This window comes from Pseudophryne corroboree, chromosome 1, assembly GCF_028390025.1.
Source record: "Pseudophryne corroboree isolate aPseCor3 chromosome 1, aPseCor3.hap2, whole genome shotgun sequence".
In the NCBI taxonomy this organism is placed as follows: domain Eukaryota; kingdom Metazoa; phylum Chordata; class Amphibia; order Anura; family Myobatrachidae; genus Pseudophryne; species Pseudophryne corroboree.
In genome coordinates, this window is record NC_086444.1 from 1,135,946,626 (window position 1) to 1,135,964,607 (window position 17,982).

The 17,982-nt window shown below is 45.1% G+C and overlaps 1 protein-coding gene across 8 annotated transcripts in view; it reads right to left on the reverse strand.

The window, feature by feature from the left end:
* The window catches only part of LOC134928285 (sp110 nuclear body protein-like), a 200,914-nt gene that overhangs the window by 17,270 nt on the left and 165,662 nt on the right, over window positions 1-17,982 (reverse strand). For 6 of the 8 annotated variants that reach the window (XM_063923859.1, XM_063923879.1, XM_063923888.1 and 3 more), the window contains exons 18-20: window positions 17,743-17,856; window positions 17,186-17,272; window positions 6,322-6,435 (exon numbers count right to left, since the gene is read on the reverse strand). In XM_063923859.1, the coding sequence (XP_063779929.1) occupies window positions 6,322-6,435; window positions 17,186-17,272; window positions 17,743-17,856 (315 nt within the window). Of the gene's footprint in view, window positions 1-6,321; window positions 6,436-6,943; window positions 7,694-17,185; window positions 17,273-17,742; window positions 17,857-17,982 lie in introns of those variants that run through there. The other 2 variants (XR_010177884.1, XM_063923897.1) reach the window with 2 other exon arrangements.

A 17,982-nucleotide genomic window follows, 5' to 3' on the forward strand; every position in this document is an offset into this window, starting at 1 on the left:
AGTTCTCTTCACATAAATTTTCAGAGCCCTTACAACATCCAAGGACTTTGATGGAATTGAGGAGTCAGTAGCAACTGGCACCACAATAGGCTGATTGATATGAAAAGCCGACACAACCTTTGGAAGGAAGTGCTGACATGTCCGGAGCTCAGCTCCATCTTCATGGAAGATCAAGTAGGGACTTTTACAAGACAAAGCCCCTAACTCCGACACACGTCTAGCAGAAGCTAAGGCCAACAAAGTGATAGCCTTCTACGTGAGAAACTTCCTGTAGAGGCTCGAATCAATCCGATTGGAGGAACTGCAACACCACGTTAAGATCCCAGGGCGCCGTAGGTGGCACAAAGGGAGGCTGGATGTGCAGAACCCCTTTCAAGAAAGTCTGAACCTCAGGGAGGGAAGCCAGTTGTTTCTGGAAGAAAATGGATAAGGCCGAAATCTGGACCTTTACGGATCCCAACCTCGGGCCCATATTTACACCTGCTTGTAGGAAGAGGAGAAATCATCCCAGCTGAAACTCCACTGTACGAAACATCTTGGATTCACACCAAGATACATACGGTTTCCAAATGCGATGGTAATGTTTAGACGTTACTCCTTTCCTAGCCTGTATCAGAGTAGGAATAACCTTGTTCAGAATGCCCTTCCGAGCTAGTATCTGGCGTTCAACTTCCATGTCGACAAACGTTGCCGCAGTAAGTCTTGATAAGCAAACGGCCCCTGTTGCAGCAGGTCCTCCCAAAGAGGAAGAGGCCTATGCTCTTCTTGCAGTAGATTCAGAAGGTCCGAGTACCAAGCCCTTCTCGGCCAATCCGGAGCGATGAAGATTTCCTGAACTCCTTGTTCTCCTTATGAGCTTTAGGATCCTTGGAATGAGTGGAAGTGGAGGGAACACGTACACCGACTGGAACACCCACGGAGTCACCAGGGCGTCCACAGCCACTGCTTGATGGTCTCTTGACCTGGAACAATACCTCCGAAGCTTCTTGTTGAGACAGGAGGCCATCATGTCTATTTGAGGTACACCCCAAAGATTTGTCACCTCCGTGAACAACTCCGGATGGAGGCCCCACTCTCCTGGATGGAGATAGTGTCTGCTGAGGAAGTCCGCTCCCCAGTTGTCCACTCCCGGAATGAAAATTGCTGACAGCGCCAACGCATGCTTTTCTGCCCAGAGGATGATCTTTGTTACCTCCGACATTGCAGCTCTGCTCTTCGGTCCACCCTGTTGGTTTATGTAGGCCACCGTCGTTACACTGTCCGACTGCACTTGAATGGCCCAATCTCGCAGAAGATGTGCCGCTTGGAGAAGACCATTGTACACGACTCTTAGCTCTAGAATGTTTATCGGAAGACTGTATTCCAGACTTTGCGCCCCATCCCCTGAGACTTGCATCCGTGGTTAGAAGGATTCAGTCCTGAATCCCGAACCTGCGGCCCTCCAGAAGGTGAGGTATTTGCAGCCACCAGAGGAGTGAAATCCTTGCTTTCGGTAACAAACGTATCCTCTGGGGCATATGTAGATGAGAACCAGACCACTTGTCTATGAGGTCCAGTTGGAAGGATCGAGCATGAAATCTGCCGTACTGTAGAGCCTCATAGGAGGCCACCATCTTTTCCAGAAGGCAAAGGCACTGATGAACCGATACCCGGGCAGGCTTCAAGACATCCCGGACCATCGATTGTATCACCAACGCTTTCTCCACTGGTAGAAACACCCTCTGCACTTCTGTCAAGGATCATCCCCAGGAAAGACAATCTCCTCGTCAGTTCCAAATGTGACTTTGGAAGGTTCAGGATCCAACCATGTTCCCTGAGCAGACAAGTCGTGAGAGCAATGGACTGCAACAACCTCTCCCTGGACGATGCCTTTATCAGCAGATCGTCCAGATATGGAATAATGCTCACTCCCTGTCTGCGGAGAAGAACCATCATCTCTGCCATCACCTTGGTGAATACCCTTGGTGCTGTGGAGAGCCCGAATGCCAGTGACTGCAACTGATAGTGACTGTCTAACAGTGCAAATCTGAGATAAGCCTGATGCGGCAGCCAAATCGGGATGTGGAGGTACGCATCCTTGATATCCAGAGATACCAGAAACTCTCCCTCCTCCAGACCTGAGATCACTGCTCTCAGAGACTCCATTTTGAATATGAACTCCCTCAAAAAAGGGTTTAACGATTTCAAGTTCAAAATTGGTCTGACCGAACCATCCGGTTTCGGTACCACGAAAAAGGTTTGAATAGTAACCCATGTGTAGTGTTCACGCTAGGCTGTTTTAGCAGGGCGCCGCGCCCTGCCCAATTTTTTAAAGGCAAAATCCACCCTGCCCCTTCTGCGGCGTCCTGCTAGAACAGCCGCCCGCTTCCTGCCCTCCCAGCGTGTAAAGATGGCGTGCGCATGCGCACGGCATCCATTCATGCTGTGAGAGAGCTTGGGGGAAGCCCAGCACCTCCGTAGGTGCTGGGCACGCCCCCAACAGTGACGCCGCCGGCCGCCAACCCCCCCCCCCCCCCTCTGTGGGCTGAACCGCCCACTTTTATTACGTATATTGACCATGCCCCCTATTTTGCATGACCACGCCCCTTTTTGGCGTGCGCACACACACACGCTTCTGCCCCTCACAGTCCGGTGCCCTGCCCAGATCCTAGAGTGAACACTACATGTATTGCATATGAGGTGGAACTGGAACAATGTGACTTTTCCAATTTCTTAATGGCTTCCTGTAGGATAGCCCTGTCTGTCAGTAAAGCTGGCAAGCCTGATTTGAAGAATCGGTGAGGCGGGAGTTCTTGAAACTCCAGCCTGTACCCCCTGGGACTCAATATCCTGTACCCAGGCCGGACGACACTCAGACGTGGCTGAAACGTATGAGTCTCGCACCCACCAATCCGTTCTCCAGGTTGTGCGGTCCACCGTTATGCTGTGGATTTTGAGGAACCAGAAGCAGGCTCCTGGTCTTGGAAGCCTGCAGGAGCAGGCTTCTTGGATTTTGCCCGACCACCTCTAAAGAAAGTGGTAGGAGGTTTGGACTTTTTTGACTTAGCGGTCCGAAAGGACTGGGATGCCGAGGAAGAAAAGGGTTTCTTCGTAGAAGAAGCAGCTGAGGGAAGAAAAGGTGACTTATCCGCAGTAGCCGTAGAAATACACGCATCCAACGCTTCCCCAAATAGAGCCTGACCTGTGAAGGGTAGGTTCTCCACACTCCTCCTGGATTCCGCATCTGCAGACCATTGGCGTAGCCAGAGTCCTCTGCGAGCTGAGACCGACATGGAAGATATTCTTGAATTCAGCGTACCCAGGTCCTTCACGGACTCCACCATGAAACCCGCAGAATCCTGTATGTTACGTAAAAACAGTTCAATGTCACTTCTATCCATTGTATCTAAGTCTTCTAGTAATGTGCCTAACCACTTTACTATAGCTTTAGAAACTCATGCACAGGCAATAGTAGGCCTTAACGCCACCCCTGAAGCAGTGTATATGGATTTGAGCGTAGTGTCAATTTTACGATCAGCCAGTTCTTTTAATGCGGTAGATCGGGAACAGGTAACACTACCTTTTTTGACAGCCTGGAAACAGATGGGTCAACTATGGGTGGGTTTTCCCATTTTTTTTCTATTCTCCTCAGGGAAGGGAAAAGCAACCAGAACCCTCTTGGGAATCTGGAATTTTTTCTTCAGGGTTTCCCAGGATTTTTCAAATAGAGCGTTTAATTCTTTAGACGCAGGGTAGGTTAGCGAGGCTTTCTTATTGTCTGTGAAGTAAGCCTCCTCAACCTGCTCAGGTGGTGTATCAGTAATGTTTAATACTTCTCATATGGCCTCAATCATGAGCTGCACCCCCTTTGCAAGGGATGCCGCCCCCCTCAGCACATCCCCATCACCTTCTACTATATCAGAGTCGGTATCTGTGTCGGCTTGCATAATCTGGGCAAGCGCATGTTTCTGTGGGTATATGCTAGGGGCTTTAGAAGGAATAGGAACAGAACCTGACCAAACTACCAGATAATTCTTTAAAACCTGAGTTTCAGACTCAGTATGAGCCACTCTAGTAGCAATCTGAGAGATCATTCCCTTAATTGAAGTCAGCCATTCTGGCTCAGAGATAGAAGCCGGAGACAAGACATTACATTCCTGGGTACAAGGGATGGATTCCTCTGGAGAAGAAACTTCCTCTACAGAATAAGACACAGAGTCCCTGGACATGGCTATGTGAGGGAACATACACAGACAGGGAAAGTTAGACAGTTTTCCCCCCAGGCGCCTTCAGAGAAACACAGAGCTTCGATCCAGCACACACACAGCGCTTAATTAGGCAGTTGTAAACAAAATACCCGGCGCTGACTGTGTACCCTTAATAGACTGCACAGTAATTTACAGCCTCCACCCCCCCCCCCCCCCCCATCCCCTTCTACAACCCCTGGTACCGCACAGGATATTTGGAGTGGTGTGGAGGGAAAGCACCTCTAGTAAGCTTCTCTGTAGCTGTATCTGCAGGGAGAAAATGGTGCTGGAAGCCGCTGGGTCCGCTCTGAGGAGAAGCTCCGCCCCTTGAACAATGGCGCATCTTCCCGCACTTTCAGTTTTTTATGCTGGCCTGAGGTATGGCTGGCAGCGTTACCGGGGTCCCTGACAGCCTTGAGCGACCAGTGTAGGGTGTCTGCGCTGGCTCAGGGCGCCCATCATAGCGCCGCACTGTGTACCGCTGAGCTCTCCAGAGTGCAGTTAGTACTGCGCTCCTACCCTGTTGCCGCCATTCACACCGGCTCCCCGCTTGTCGGGTCGCCGGTGACTCACTCGCCACCGGAATCTTCTGGCTCTGTTAGGGGGTGGCGGCATGCTGTGGCGGTGAGTGGTCACCTCGGAGGTCATCACCCTCAGGAGCTCAGCGTCCTGTCAGCGGAGATAGTAACCATTAACCTCTCAGGGTTGGACACTACTCCCCCCCCCTAAGTCCCACGAAGCAGGGAGGCTGTTGCCAGCAGCCTCCCTGTGCCTAAACTCGTAAGAAAAATAATAAAACTAGAGAAAGTCCTATGGAGCTCCCCTAGCTGTGACCGGCTCCTCCGGGCACATTTTCCAAACTGAGTCTGGTAGGAGGGGCATAGAGGGAGGAGCCAGCCCGCACTATTAAACTCTTAAAGTGCCTTTGGCTCCTAGTGGACCCGTCTATACCCCATGGTACTAATGTGGATCCCAGCATACTCTAGGACGTAAGAGAAATGACAGTTAGGAGCTGATTGGTGCTTTGGGCAACTTCCCCACTTTATCTCTCTCTCCAAGGCTTGGTACATACTACTGATGTCATAAAGCAGTACACACTATTATATACTGCTGTCCATGCGCAAAACTAGTTCCCAGTTACGGACCTGGGTTGTTCCTGACCCTACACATCAGCGCATGACGCAAACCTCTGGCTTGTATTCAGACAGTGTACTTGTGGTGACAGTTCTAACTCCTGTCCTTTCCCCAACTACATCTGTGTCTCTTCTCAAATGTCATCTAGTCTGTCAGCCGTTGTCTAGTGTGCATAGCCTAGGGACTGCAACCTGTGGCTCTCTCACCGGGATGCCAGTTAACTGGTTACAGGGGTATGATGTTATTGCATTACATATATGCTTAATATTTGTAGACACTCCCTTATATAATGTGAAAGCCTGAATCTACAGTAACAGTCTCTAGGACCAGGGAGAATGCTGGGGAGTGTACAGAGATGCATAGTTTGGAATGGCTGAAAAAAGAAGCACTGCATTTAATGCTCCAGTGTTCTTATACATAGCACAAGCAAAACAAGGGGGAATCCTGGTGAAAACGCTGCTCCCTGGGTAAGTCAAAGTCAACTGCTAGCAGCACAGTGGGTCCACGCCCAGTGGTGTCACTAGGGTGGTGTCAGCCAGTGCACTTGCCACCCAGAGTCCTGGACTTCTTGCACACATCCGCAAAAGTGGGCATGGCCTGTTTGTAGCCACGCCCCCAACGGTACGATTTTTTTTTTGCCCACACCCCCATGATAGCCAAGTTGGGGGCTTGTCCAGCTCTCTGGGACCTGCTAGACAGCCCCTAGTCTCTCCCTGGTCTCACTGCTCCCGCACCCCCCAAATGATGCCACTCTCCAGGCCCTCAGTCAGTGACAGACGCTATGTACATTTTGAAGCCACCACTGCACTACACCAACCCAAAACCACTTTAAAAGAAAGTCCTAAAAGAATAACATAATTTAGATTGACTAATCTAGAAGTAAAGTTGTCATGGGGACAGCAAATCATCTGAAATATGTGAAAACTGAGGGGAAAACTGCTTTGTCACCTAACGTATTTACCTCCAGTCCAGCGTTTCTTCAGGAAGAGCCCTTTCTTCTTACCACACCTCACCTGAAAGCTGTCACTGAAAACTTGTTTAGGAAATTCCAATTTGACAGCGACATTTTTAGCAACTGGACAAATAAAAGTAGGAAATAAAAAAGTCACATATTTTGAACCGACTCTTATTCACATCCACAAGTGAAACTTCCACCAAGAAAAACAAACAAAAGAAAATATGCGTATTCGGCAAATGAGGCTGAAGTTGACAAAAGCAATTACTGAAAATAAAAGACAATGGGCCGGATGTAATGAAGTCCGAGCTGGCCGGATGTGCGGGTTCCTGGCCGAACTCGGACGTTTTTTTAAAGTGGCAATCCTGTACAAGGCAAAACCATGCCCTCTAAATGATTGCCACTTTAAAAAAACATCCGAGTTCGACCGAGAACCTGGACCTCCGGCCAACTCAGACTTCATTACATCCGGCCCCATTTTTCTTTTGTGGGGTGAGTCTCGTGCCCAGAATCTAATAAAACTCAGGGGGAGTTTATGAGTTTTTACTCCCTTTGGCTTTTTTTCACATTTTTTTTTTTAAATTGAAATAAAATATGTATATATTTAGGAATTCCTACTACTGATCAATACAGAATACTGTAAGGTTTATTACAAATATAGTTGCAAATAAATGTTAAATAACAACATAATGATAAAAACTTTGCTTAATTAATAACTAAACTATTTGTTCGCAAGTAAGAAAAAAAACAGACATTAATTCATTACATATGCATTCTCCCTTTTGGCAACATACGCTGGTACTGTTAGCTGTCTTCATAGGTCATATAATTCATTGATTGCGGTGTTTCAATTGGTTTCAAATACAGCTGTATGAAAAATGTCCTATAGTTAGCACAGTAGCTTCATCATGAAGATCATAGAGCAGTCAGTGTAAATCCATGAAAAGGTTCAAAAGAATACGAGGATTTTAAAGACACTTAATATTTTCCATAACACTGTCAAGCCCATTGTAAAGAAATGGAGAGAATACTGTGAGGCACAACTGTGAATATATCTACAAGAGAATGTCCTTCAAAACTGAGCATCCATACGAAAAGGCACATGATAAAACCACCAACAAAACTATAGCAACTAGTCTTCCATGGAAGTGATGGGAGTAACACTCTTAGACAACAATGTACAAGGACTCCCTAGAACAGAGACAAGCAGCACTGCCCCCTTTGTGGCAGTATAAATTGTAGTTCATTGGGAATATTTTAAAAATCTTCATGGAAGTGATTTTACAGTCCTGCTGCTACTCGAAGCTGGGATCATATACTGGAGCCGGTATCCACTGCTTCACCAGAATAGACAGAGGTTTAAGCAACATGGGGAGCGCTGGAAAGAAGGGGGAGAAAAAACTCCAATGGATTATGTGCAAATTTAAACAACATGATAAACAGAGGTATAAACTGCACTTACAACTGTATTTAGATGATTTATGGCGTGGAATCACTATAGTCCATACATGAAGATACAGTTACGCCACTCTCTGATGCCCAGCCATCTACCTAATGGACTCTATGATCGTCACAGATATTCTCCCACTGGGCAGCTTTCTATACATACACAATCTTCTCCCCGTTTCTATCCTTCCCTCCTCCTCAAACATGCTTTATCCTTCCTAATCCACTGCTCAGTCATGGCTTTTAACCACAAATTACATCATAGGCCTCTTCCAATGCCATTAATTGTAGTCCACATCTTGTTCTTTACCATACTTTTCACCTCAATACTTATTTGCATTTATTAACTGACAAAGCCCACCTCCAACATTCTACCGTATTCACCACTAAGGGGGCGATTCAGACCTGAGCTGCTAATTTTCCTGCGATCAGATAGTCGCCGCCCAAAGTGAGTCTAAATTCGCCTTGTGCAAGTGTGCGATCGCATGTGTACGCCGTGCTACAAATATCCCTCAGTCAGCGGACAGCTGCAAATCTGTTCCCTCCTCACTCACCATCGAATGTTTTTACCACTGTGTGCAGTGCGTGTGCAGCCCAGGACTTACTCCTACAGTGCGATGAGATAAGGCTGATCGGGGCTGGAGCGGACGTCACACACCCTCCCTGAAAACGCTTGGGCACGACTGCGTCTTCCCTGACACTCCCAGAAAACGGCCATTTACCACCCACAAACGTCAGCTTCCTGTCAAACAGTTTGCGAATGGCTGTGCAATTGAAATTTTTGCACCAGCCTGTCGCTTTTTCGGCGATTCCCATTGTTGTTTGGCAACACGCGTGTGCACTGCGGTGCATACGTATGTGCAGTCTATCGACAATCGCCCGCTGTGATAAAATGCACAGCAGCGATCAGGTCTGAATCGGGCCCTAAGCCCTGTTCCTGCCTGCACGCTGCTTCTATCTCCAACTTCCCGTCCCCCCTTACCCTAGTACCTAGTTTAGCCATCTCTCTTCTCCAGCAGAACCCCAATTAAAAAAAAAAAAAACACTTTAAAAAAAATGTATTTGATAATATACGGCTAGATGCATCATCGCTTGGAAAGTGATAAAATGGAGAGTGAAAATGTACCAGCCAATCCCCTCCTAACTGACATATTTCAAACAGAGGCTGTTAGGAGCTGATTGGCTGGCACTTTTTCACTCTCCATTTTATCACTTTCCAAGCGATGATGCATCTAGCCCATAGTATTAGAGAATTTTGCATTGATCAGTGGTAAGAATTCCAGAATAAGGGGTACATTTACTAAGCAGTGATAAGAGCAGAGAAGTGAGCCAGTGGAGAAGTGCCCAAGGCAACCAATCAGCACTGAAGTAACATCTATAATTTGCATACTATAAAATGATACAGAGCTGCTGATTGTTTGATGGGGAAATTTCTCCACTGGCTCACTTCTCCGTTCTTATCACTGCTTAGTAAATGTACCCCTAAGTAGGATAATACAATGTATAAAAAAAATGCGACACAGGTGATGTTTGTCATTAAACTAATTGGGACTAAATACCCAGTCCATTGAGCGATGACCCTACTCAATTCACTACTGCTCAGTACAGGGGATCCTTTCTAGCATTCACAATAGCCCTTGGTAGGGATAACTTTCACCACCAGACAATGGCCCTCATTCCGAGTTGATCGCACGCTAGCTGCTTTTAGCAGCAGTGCAAACGCTAGGCCGCCACCCTGTGGGAGTGTATCTTAGCTTAGCAGAAGTGCGACCGAAAGGATCGCAGAACGGCGTCTAAATTTTATCAAGCAGTTTCTGAGTAGCTGCAGACCTACTCCTACCTTGCGATCACTTCAGACTATTTAGTTCCTGTTTTGACGTCACAAACACGCCCTGCGTTCGGCCAGCCACTACCCCGTTTTCCCAGGCACGCCTGCGTTTTTATCCGACACGCCTGCATTTTTTTCACTCACTCCCCGAAAACGGTCAGTTACCACCCAGAAACACCCACTTCCTGTCAATCACTCAGCGGTCAGCAGTGCGACTGAAAAGCGTCGCTAGACCTTGTGTGAAACTGCATAGTCTTGTGTAAAAGTACGTCGCGCGTGCGCACTGCGCACCATACGCATGCGCAGAAATGCCGCTTTTTTACCTAATCGCTGCTCTGCGACCGAAAGCAGCTAGCGATCAACTCGGAATGAGGGCCAATATACTGCCCAGGAGTTTTGAAAATAACAGATACATGTGTGAGAACAATTGTATACATACATCCTACCTTTTAGCCACGGGAGGCGTTCTACCAACTCATGTCCAGATACATGTTCTCACCAGTGTTTTTAACACTATACATCTAAATGGGTGTGACATTGAAACCTATTCTTTGCCGTGTCACCACTGTACTTGCATTTGGTACCATTGTACTTTGATTGCAGCATGATAGAGCAGACACTGTCTGAACCATGTTTTGTGTTCAACGTTGAGTAAAATGTATTGGTGCCAATGCACTATCCACCACTGACCTACCTATTTACAAGTACAAGTGCTCACTAACCACCATTGTGGTGTCTGGCATTGTAGAAAATGGAGTGGATATGGCCTAATGAACAAAATTTATGTTATTGAGGTTTTTTTCCATGGTCATTCTACAGAGGGCAATATTAATCTGAAGCAGATTAAGTGACTTGTCTCCCTGATCTAGGGAGACAAGGCAATAGCAGATCGTCTACATAATTATTTTTGTTCAGTATTTACTAAAGGAGAGGGGAAGGGACCACAGTTACATTGCAAAGACATTCATAAAAATAAAGTACTTAAAAAAAGATAAACGTATTTACAGAGGAGAAAGTCCTACCATAAATCTTAAAACTGAAAGTGGAGGGGACGTGGCTTGGCTGGCAAAAAAAGAACAGCCGTACTCCACTCCAGCGACTTTGCCACTTTAGGGCATTTTAGAAGGAGGTTCCGCACCTCCAGTACCAAGCTGGAGCCACCTGCATACCTGCCAGCCTCATTGATCCACACCTGCTGACGTCAGGAAGCCCAGGTGACGTCTCTCCGTGCTGGGGCCTACCTTCTGAAAGGAGCCGCGGCCTAAATTACCAGCCCTCTCCACAGCATCTATGTCTCCCGCAGCTGCTCCCACTCCCGGGCCACCTAACCAGAGTGCTCTTAGCACCCGTCCCCACAAACACGACTGCCATCATGAATGGCTCCAGTGAGACGTGGCCTCATCTCCCTGCTACTCACCGTGGCTCCTACATTTCAATACCAGGGAGGCAGTAGCTGTGGAGCCTCCAAGGGTGCTGCACGTTGAGGTCTGCGGCCAGAAGCTGGAAACTCCTACAGACAGCTAATGGTCTCTCTCCCTCCTGCTCCCTACTCTCCATGGCTGAGCTCCTTCAGCTGGCTCTGGAGGTGCTACAGGTGTCAGTTGGTCGACAGCTGTCGCCCTCCAAATCAACCTGCTGCACACTGCTCCAGCCCTCTGCAATCAGTCCAATGAGTCCAGTCCAACAATCAGCCCAGTAAGTACCTGTTGCTGCTAACATGCCCTCTGATGCCTGTTGTTTTTGCCTGCTGGGCCCCTATTCTTGAGTCCTTACCGCACAGACATCCTGCCAGATACCCCTTCTGTGTCCACGAGATGGGTTACTGTTGTGGAAAAAGGAATTTCTAACCTCCTGGTGCCAAAGGCACCTGTAATGACTCTCTCCTAAATCTACCTCCTTACCCCTACTGGCCTTGAAAACTGATATTGTGGATATCGCTGGCAGGACCGACCAGCTTGAGAAATGGATAGAAGTGGTGATGTTCCAACAATCCATTGATATCGCCAGAACGTCTCCAAACTACAGGAAGATCATGAAGACGAAGATGATAGGGCATGTAGAAACAACCTGAGAATTCGGGGAATCCCTGAAGAGGTTGAAGCCGTACATCTTGAGCTCAATCTTGAATGTCTCTTTGCTAAGCTATCGCCTCAGACTCCAGAGGACAATCTCCTCTTGAATCATGCTCACCAGGCTCTGCATTCTCGTTCCTAGGAATCATCCCAACCCAGAGATATCATCCTCAGAAAACATTATTTCATTGCTAAAGAAGCTATTAGGGAGGTTTGTCAACTCCAGACTATAACCTTTGATAACTTCACCCTCCAAATCTTCCAGGTATTTTCTCCGATCACATTAGCCAAACACAGAAATTTCAAGCCTATCACTGCTCTACGTAATCAGAAGGAAATTAAACACTAATGGGGATTCTCCTTCTGTATCTTAGTTTGGCATCAGGGAAAGTTGCTCTCAGTTAGATCTCTCCCTGAAGCTCAGTGTCTACTCTCCAAGCTGGGTATCCATATGGAAGATGAGGTCTACTCTGCTACACCACCGCTCCCACAGAGACAGAAGAAATTGCCTCCACCGCCTTGTTCGGAAATGGACCACTGACCTGGTGTCGTCGGCCTCCTCAGTTCCGCCTCCTCTGACCTGACTTTCACTTCCAGGTTTTTCTGTTTAGTAATTGCTTTCTTTTGATATGGCAGCCAGTAGTGGTCGTTCTCCTCTAGGGAGGAGTTCCCTATACGTCCTAGACTAATGTTTATATGTTTTGATTGTTGCTTGTAGAGACTCTGTTTCACACCATGCTTTTATTGGACCTTGTTGGGATGCCTACTAGCTCCCATCGAGCCCTCTCTTAAGTCCCCATACTGTTGACATATGTGAGCTCCCCGTAGGCTTGCTTATTTTAATACTGTTTTATTGGTTTTATGTAATTTTTTGTAATTTACATGTCCATATTATTGCCTCTTATGTAAACCTTTCCCTCCTTTGCTTCTCCCCCCACATATTTTTTTTTTATATTCCCGTTCCGCTCGGACTCTACTATTATTTTCTTTTATATGCCACCTGCTGCTGGTGTTCCAAGAGAGGTACGTTTTTGCATCTACTTTGCTCCTCCTATGATGCACCCATTTGATGCCTTGCCATGCCCCTCGAGGGCTTTAAGCCACTTAGCTGACCTAGGTGTCCTTCAGACATTTAGTACTCCTTTCCACTGTCAGCAACATTGGTCCTGGTATATTTTGCCATATGACCAACGTTCCTCCCCACCATACCGGTGTCACACTTGCCCTTCTCTTTTCCTCTTCCCGCTTACAATATGCTATGGCCTCTGTTCTTTTTTATTTACTATAGTCCTGATAGACTTAATAAAATGTTTCCATCCTCCTCTTCTGACTGTTGGCAGGATTGTGGCTGTATAGGTAGTTTGGTTCATATATGGTTGACCTGCCTGAATAGTGTCCCCTTTTGAGACTTGGTTCATAAACATTTGAACTTTCTTTTTGAGGCCCCAATAGCAAAACTCCCCCAGGTCTCAACAAATTTTCCAGAAAGTTGACAGCACATATTTTGGCGGGGGCAAAGTCCCTGATCGCTTTAAATTGGAAACAAGATTTTCCACACTACATTCTGCACTTAAAACTCAAATCTGACATGTTGCAGTCATGGAAAAAAATAACAATCTCTCCACGACCGTGGCCATGTTTTTACTCAAGTTTGGGCTCCCCGGTTGCTTACTGAGCATAGATCCCAATTCTTTTTGTCCTAAGTACTAGTTTTCTATGGGGACCCATGGAGACCGACTGATATCCTCTCTCTGCTTCTTCCCACATATTGTTGGATTTTTTTTTTCTTTCTTCTGGTTATTGTGTATCCACTCTTTAAAATGTTGTTACATGCTTGTCATTTGACTTTGTTATCTTTTTTGATTATTATACTTAAAATATGGTCCATATCTGGCTTAAGAGCCCTGTTTTTCTTTATCTGTGTTTACTCTGTTTGACCAATTTAAATTAAGAATTAAAAAAAAAAAAGAAAAGAAAAACCAACAACCTGAAAGTGGAGAAATCGATGGGGCCCGATGAGATATAGCCAAGGATACTAAAAGAGCTTAAAGGGGTTCTGGTAAAACTAATAACAGAATTATCAACCAGTTGCTAGCTATATGGGTAATTCCAGAATACTGGAACACAACAAATGTAATCCCACTGCACAAAAGTGGAAGCAAGGAAGAGGCAAGTAACTATCGACCAGTGAGCCTTACATCAGTAGTAGGGATGATAATGAAACCACTCTTAAAATAAAGAGTTGCGGAATATCTCAAAACCAACAATTTACAGGATCCCAAAGAGCTTGGGATTATTGGGGAAGGGAAGGGGGTGGGTGGAATCATGACAAACAAATCTTAATGACTTTTATTGATTGACTGACTAAAGTAATAGATCAAGGGGGATGGGGTGTCATTCACTGTAGCTTATCTAGACTTTAGTATGGCTTTTGATACAGTCCCACCTGGCAGACTGTTAAATAAACTGGAAAGTTGGGGAATGGGTGAATGGATAAAATAGGAAACAGACAGTTGTAGTAAATGGAGTGCATTCATAGGAGGGAACTGTTACCAGTGCTTTTTAATCTTTGTTGTGACATTGCAAATGGTATTGAAGGGAAAGTATGGCTATTTGCAGATGACACAAAGGTATGCAATAGGATAGACACACCAGGAGGGGTAAAACAAATGACTGAGGATCTAGGTAGACTAGAGGAATGGGTGAGATTATGGCAACTACAGTTTAAGTTCAAAAATGCAAAATCATGCACTTGGGTCTCAAAAACCCAAAGGATAAATATAGTATCAAGGGCACTATAATGTAAATGACAGAGGAGCAAAGGGATTTAGGACTCACCATTCCAGGTGACTTAAAGGCAGTCAAGCAATGTAACAGCATACCACCATACCACTGCTGGCCACTGCCCAGAACGCTCAGTTTTAATAAAGGATAATAGTGGAAATAAAAGTCTGCATGGTGCAGTGGGTTGCTTGCGGGTTCAGTCTCTTCTGCGGCACTATCTACAGTGCATCCGGAAAGTATTCACAGCGCTTCACTTTTTCCACATTTTTTATGTTACAGCCTTATTCCAAAATGGAATAAATTCATTTTTTTCCCCTCAAAATTCTGCACACAATACCCCATAATGACAACGTGAAAATTTTTTTTTTGAGATTTTTGCAAATTTATTAAAAATAAAAAACTAAGAGATCACATGTACATAAATATTCACAGCCTTTGCCATGAAGCTCAAAATTAAGCTCAGGTGCATACTGTTTCCACTGATCATCCTTGAGATGTTCCTACAGCTTAACTGGAGTCCACCTGTGGTAAATTCAGTTGATTGGACATGATTTGGAAAAGCACACACCTGTCTACATAAGGATTGTCAAGGTCACAAATCTGGGGAAGGGTACAGAAAAATATCTGCTGCTTTGAAGGTCCCAATGAGCACAGTGGCCTCCATCATCCGTAAATGGAAGAAGCTCGGAACCACCAGGTCTCTGCCTAGAGCTGGCCGTCCGTCTAAACTAAGCGATTGGGGGAGAAGGGCCCTAGTCAGGGAGGTGACCAAGAGCATTCCTCTGTGGAGAGAGGAGAACCTTCCAGAAGGACAACCATCTCTGCAGCAATCCACCAATCAGGCCTGTATGGTAGAGTGGCCAGACGGAAGCCACTCCTTAGTAAAAAAAAAAACACATGGCAGCCCACCTGGAGTTTGCCAAAATGCACCTGAAGGACTCTCAGACCTTGAGAAACAAAATTCTCTGGTCTGATGAGACAAAGATTGAACTCTTTGGTGTGAATGCCAGGCGTCATGTTTGGAGGAAACCAGGCACTGCTCATCATCAGGCCAATACCATCCCTACAGTAAAGCTTGGTGGTGGCAGCATCATGCTGTGGGGATGTTTTTCAGCGGCAGGAACTGGGAGACTAGTCAGGATAGAGGGAAAGATGAATGCAGCATTGTATAGAGACATCCTGGATGAAAACCTGCTCCAGAGCGCTCTTGACCTCAGACTGGGCAATGGTTCATCTTTCAGCAGGACAAAGACCCTAAGCACACAGCCAAGAACTCAAAAGGAGTGGCTTCAGGTCAGCTCTGTGAATGTCCTTGAGTGGCCCAGACAGTGCCCAGACTTGAATCCGATTGAACATCTCTGGAGAGATCTGAAAATGGCTGTGCACTGATGCTTCCCATCCAACCTGATGGAGCTTGAGAGGTACTGCAAAGAGGAATGGGCGAAACTGCCCAAAGATAGGTGTGCCAAGCTTGTGGCATCATATTCAAAAAGCTGTAATTGCTGCCAACAAAGTATTGAGCAAAGGCTGTGAATAATTATGTACATGTGATTTCTTAATATTTTTATAAATTTGCAAAAATCTCAAAAAACATTTTTCATGTTGTTATGATGTGGTATTGTGTGTAGAATTTTGAGGGAAAAATGTATTTATTCCATTTTGGAATAAGGATGTAACATAACAAAATGTGGAAAAAGTGAAGCGCTGTGAAAACTTTCCGGATGCACTGTATATCCACTCTGGTTAGGGGGGGCGTAAAAAGTTCTAGTTACGCCTCTGGTTCAGGCTAAATCTGAGGAAAATTACTTCACAGGAAGGTTAGTGGATAAGTGGAATAAGCTCCCATCAGGGGTGGTAGAGCCTAATACAGCAGAGCAATTTATACACGCTTGGGATAGGCATATGAATATCCTTATAAAGACTTAAGTATCAAGTAAGGTTGAAGTTACAAAAAGGATAAAAGAAAAAGGTACATACTAGATGGGAAAAAAGGTTATTTTCTGCCGTCAAATTCTATACTTCTATTTAACCATTGTCATATAACTATTCCAATATATAATGTGTTTCTATTTTCCAAAATATAACCTGGGATTCATTTTTCCAACAAAGTATAAGCCGTTTTCTACCAAATGGTTTCAATACACCAGCTTATATATAATGTACCATCTTATTGCTTTATCTATATGCTTTTCAGCCATTTTTTTATATTCTAAACTCATTCAAAGGTGTTGCCCTTGCATACGACACAGATTTGTCAATATGTGGTCTATTCATGAAGCAGTGAAAAGAGTGGAGAAGTGAGCCAGTGGAGAAGTTGCCCATGGCAACCAATCAGCTGCTCCGTACAATTGTATAGTTTGCAAATTATAAATGTTACTTCAATGCTGATTGGTTGCCAAGGCAACTTCTCCACTGGTTCACTTCTCCACACTTTTAACTGCTTCATGAACAGACACCATATATGTGTTGTTTAAAACTGTATCCATAGAGATGTCCCATGTCATATGCAAGGGCAGGACAAATGTACAAATCTCTATAAAGTATACAGTATGTAGCTTGATGAAAAGCATGTAAGGAAGCCAGGCAAAATAAATAAATACATTTAGTAAAAGTTGTATGAGGATACACACAAAGTAGTGTCATTGAACTTATGTGAGGTAGGAAAACCTCCTTAGCACTTATTCACTGTGAGGTTTGGTAAAAGCTATGCATCAACCTCACATACGTTCCTGTTACTTACCAGTATCCCACTTACGGCCCTTATTCCGGAACTTGGTGTCTTTGCCACGCCTCTTTTTATATTTCCGCCGTAATGTATACTCGGGAGCTTTCATTTTAAACAAAAAAGCAAAATAAAATGGTCTGAGAGATAATTACTATAGTTGCAATAACATAAGTACACAATACAGCTTATAAATAAACACTGTGGCATGTAATGTCATATTAAACATTGGTTGAAAAGAAAATGAAAATGTTATAGTAAATCTATTTCTATAACATCAGAGTGGTTGCAAAAAAAAACCCACAAAAAAACAACATCTGTACAAATTTCCCCGGATTAGTACATAAACATTCTAGTCTTCAGTCTGTTTTCTTCTCAACTGTATAACGCTGCACTAAGCGTCCGATCCTTGTGCGTCCCGTGATTTATTTCTGCTGCAATTGTACATCTGGCAGATATCCGTGGGATCTGTCCGCATTTAGACTTGCGTACTGCTTAGAATTAGGCCCACAATCCTCATTGGCAACTATTATACAAAGAATCATCTATGTAGTCCTATATAGAAGTATACAAACCTTTATATATCTTCCTTCCACTAACAGTTTCCAGGTCATCATCAGGTGGCTCAGTATAACTAATCTGTTTCGTTCTGCATTTTCTAATTGGTGCTGTCACCGCGTCATCCAATTCTGTGTAATACAAGCAGAAAGCACAGTGCAGATCAATAATCCAATATCTGACATCCTATAGCAACTTTATCCTATAGGTGGACAACGTCTTCCAGTCATATCAATTAATGTCATATGGGACCAACT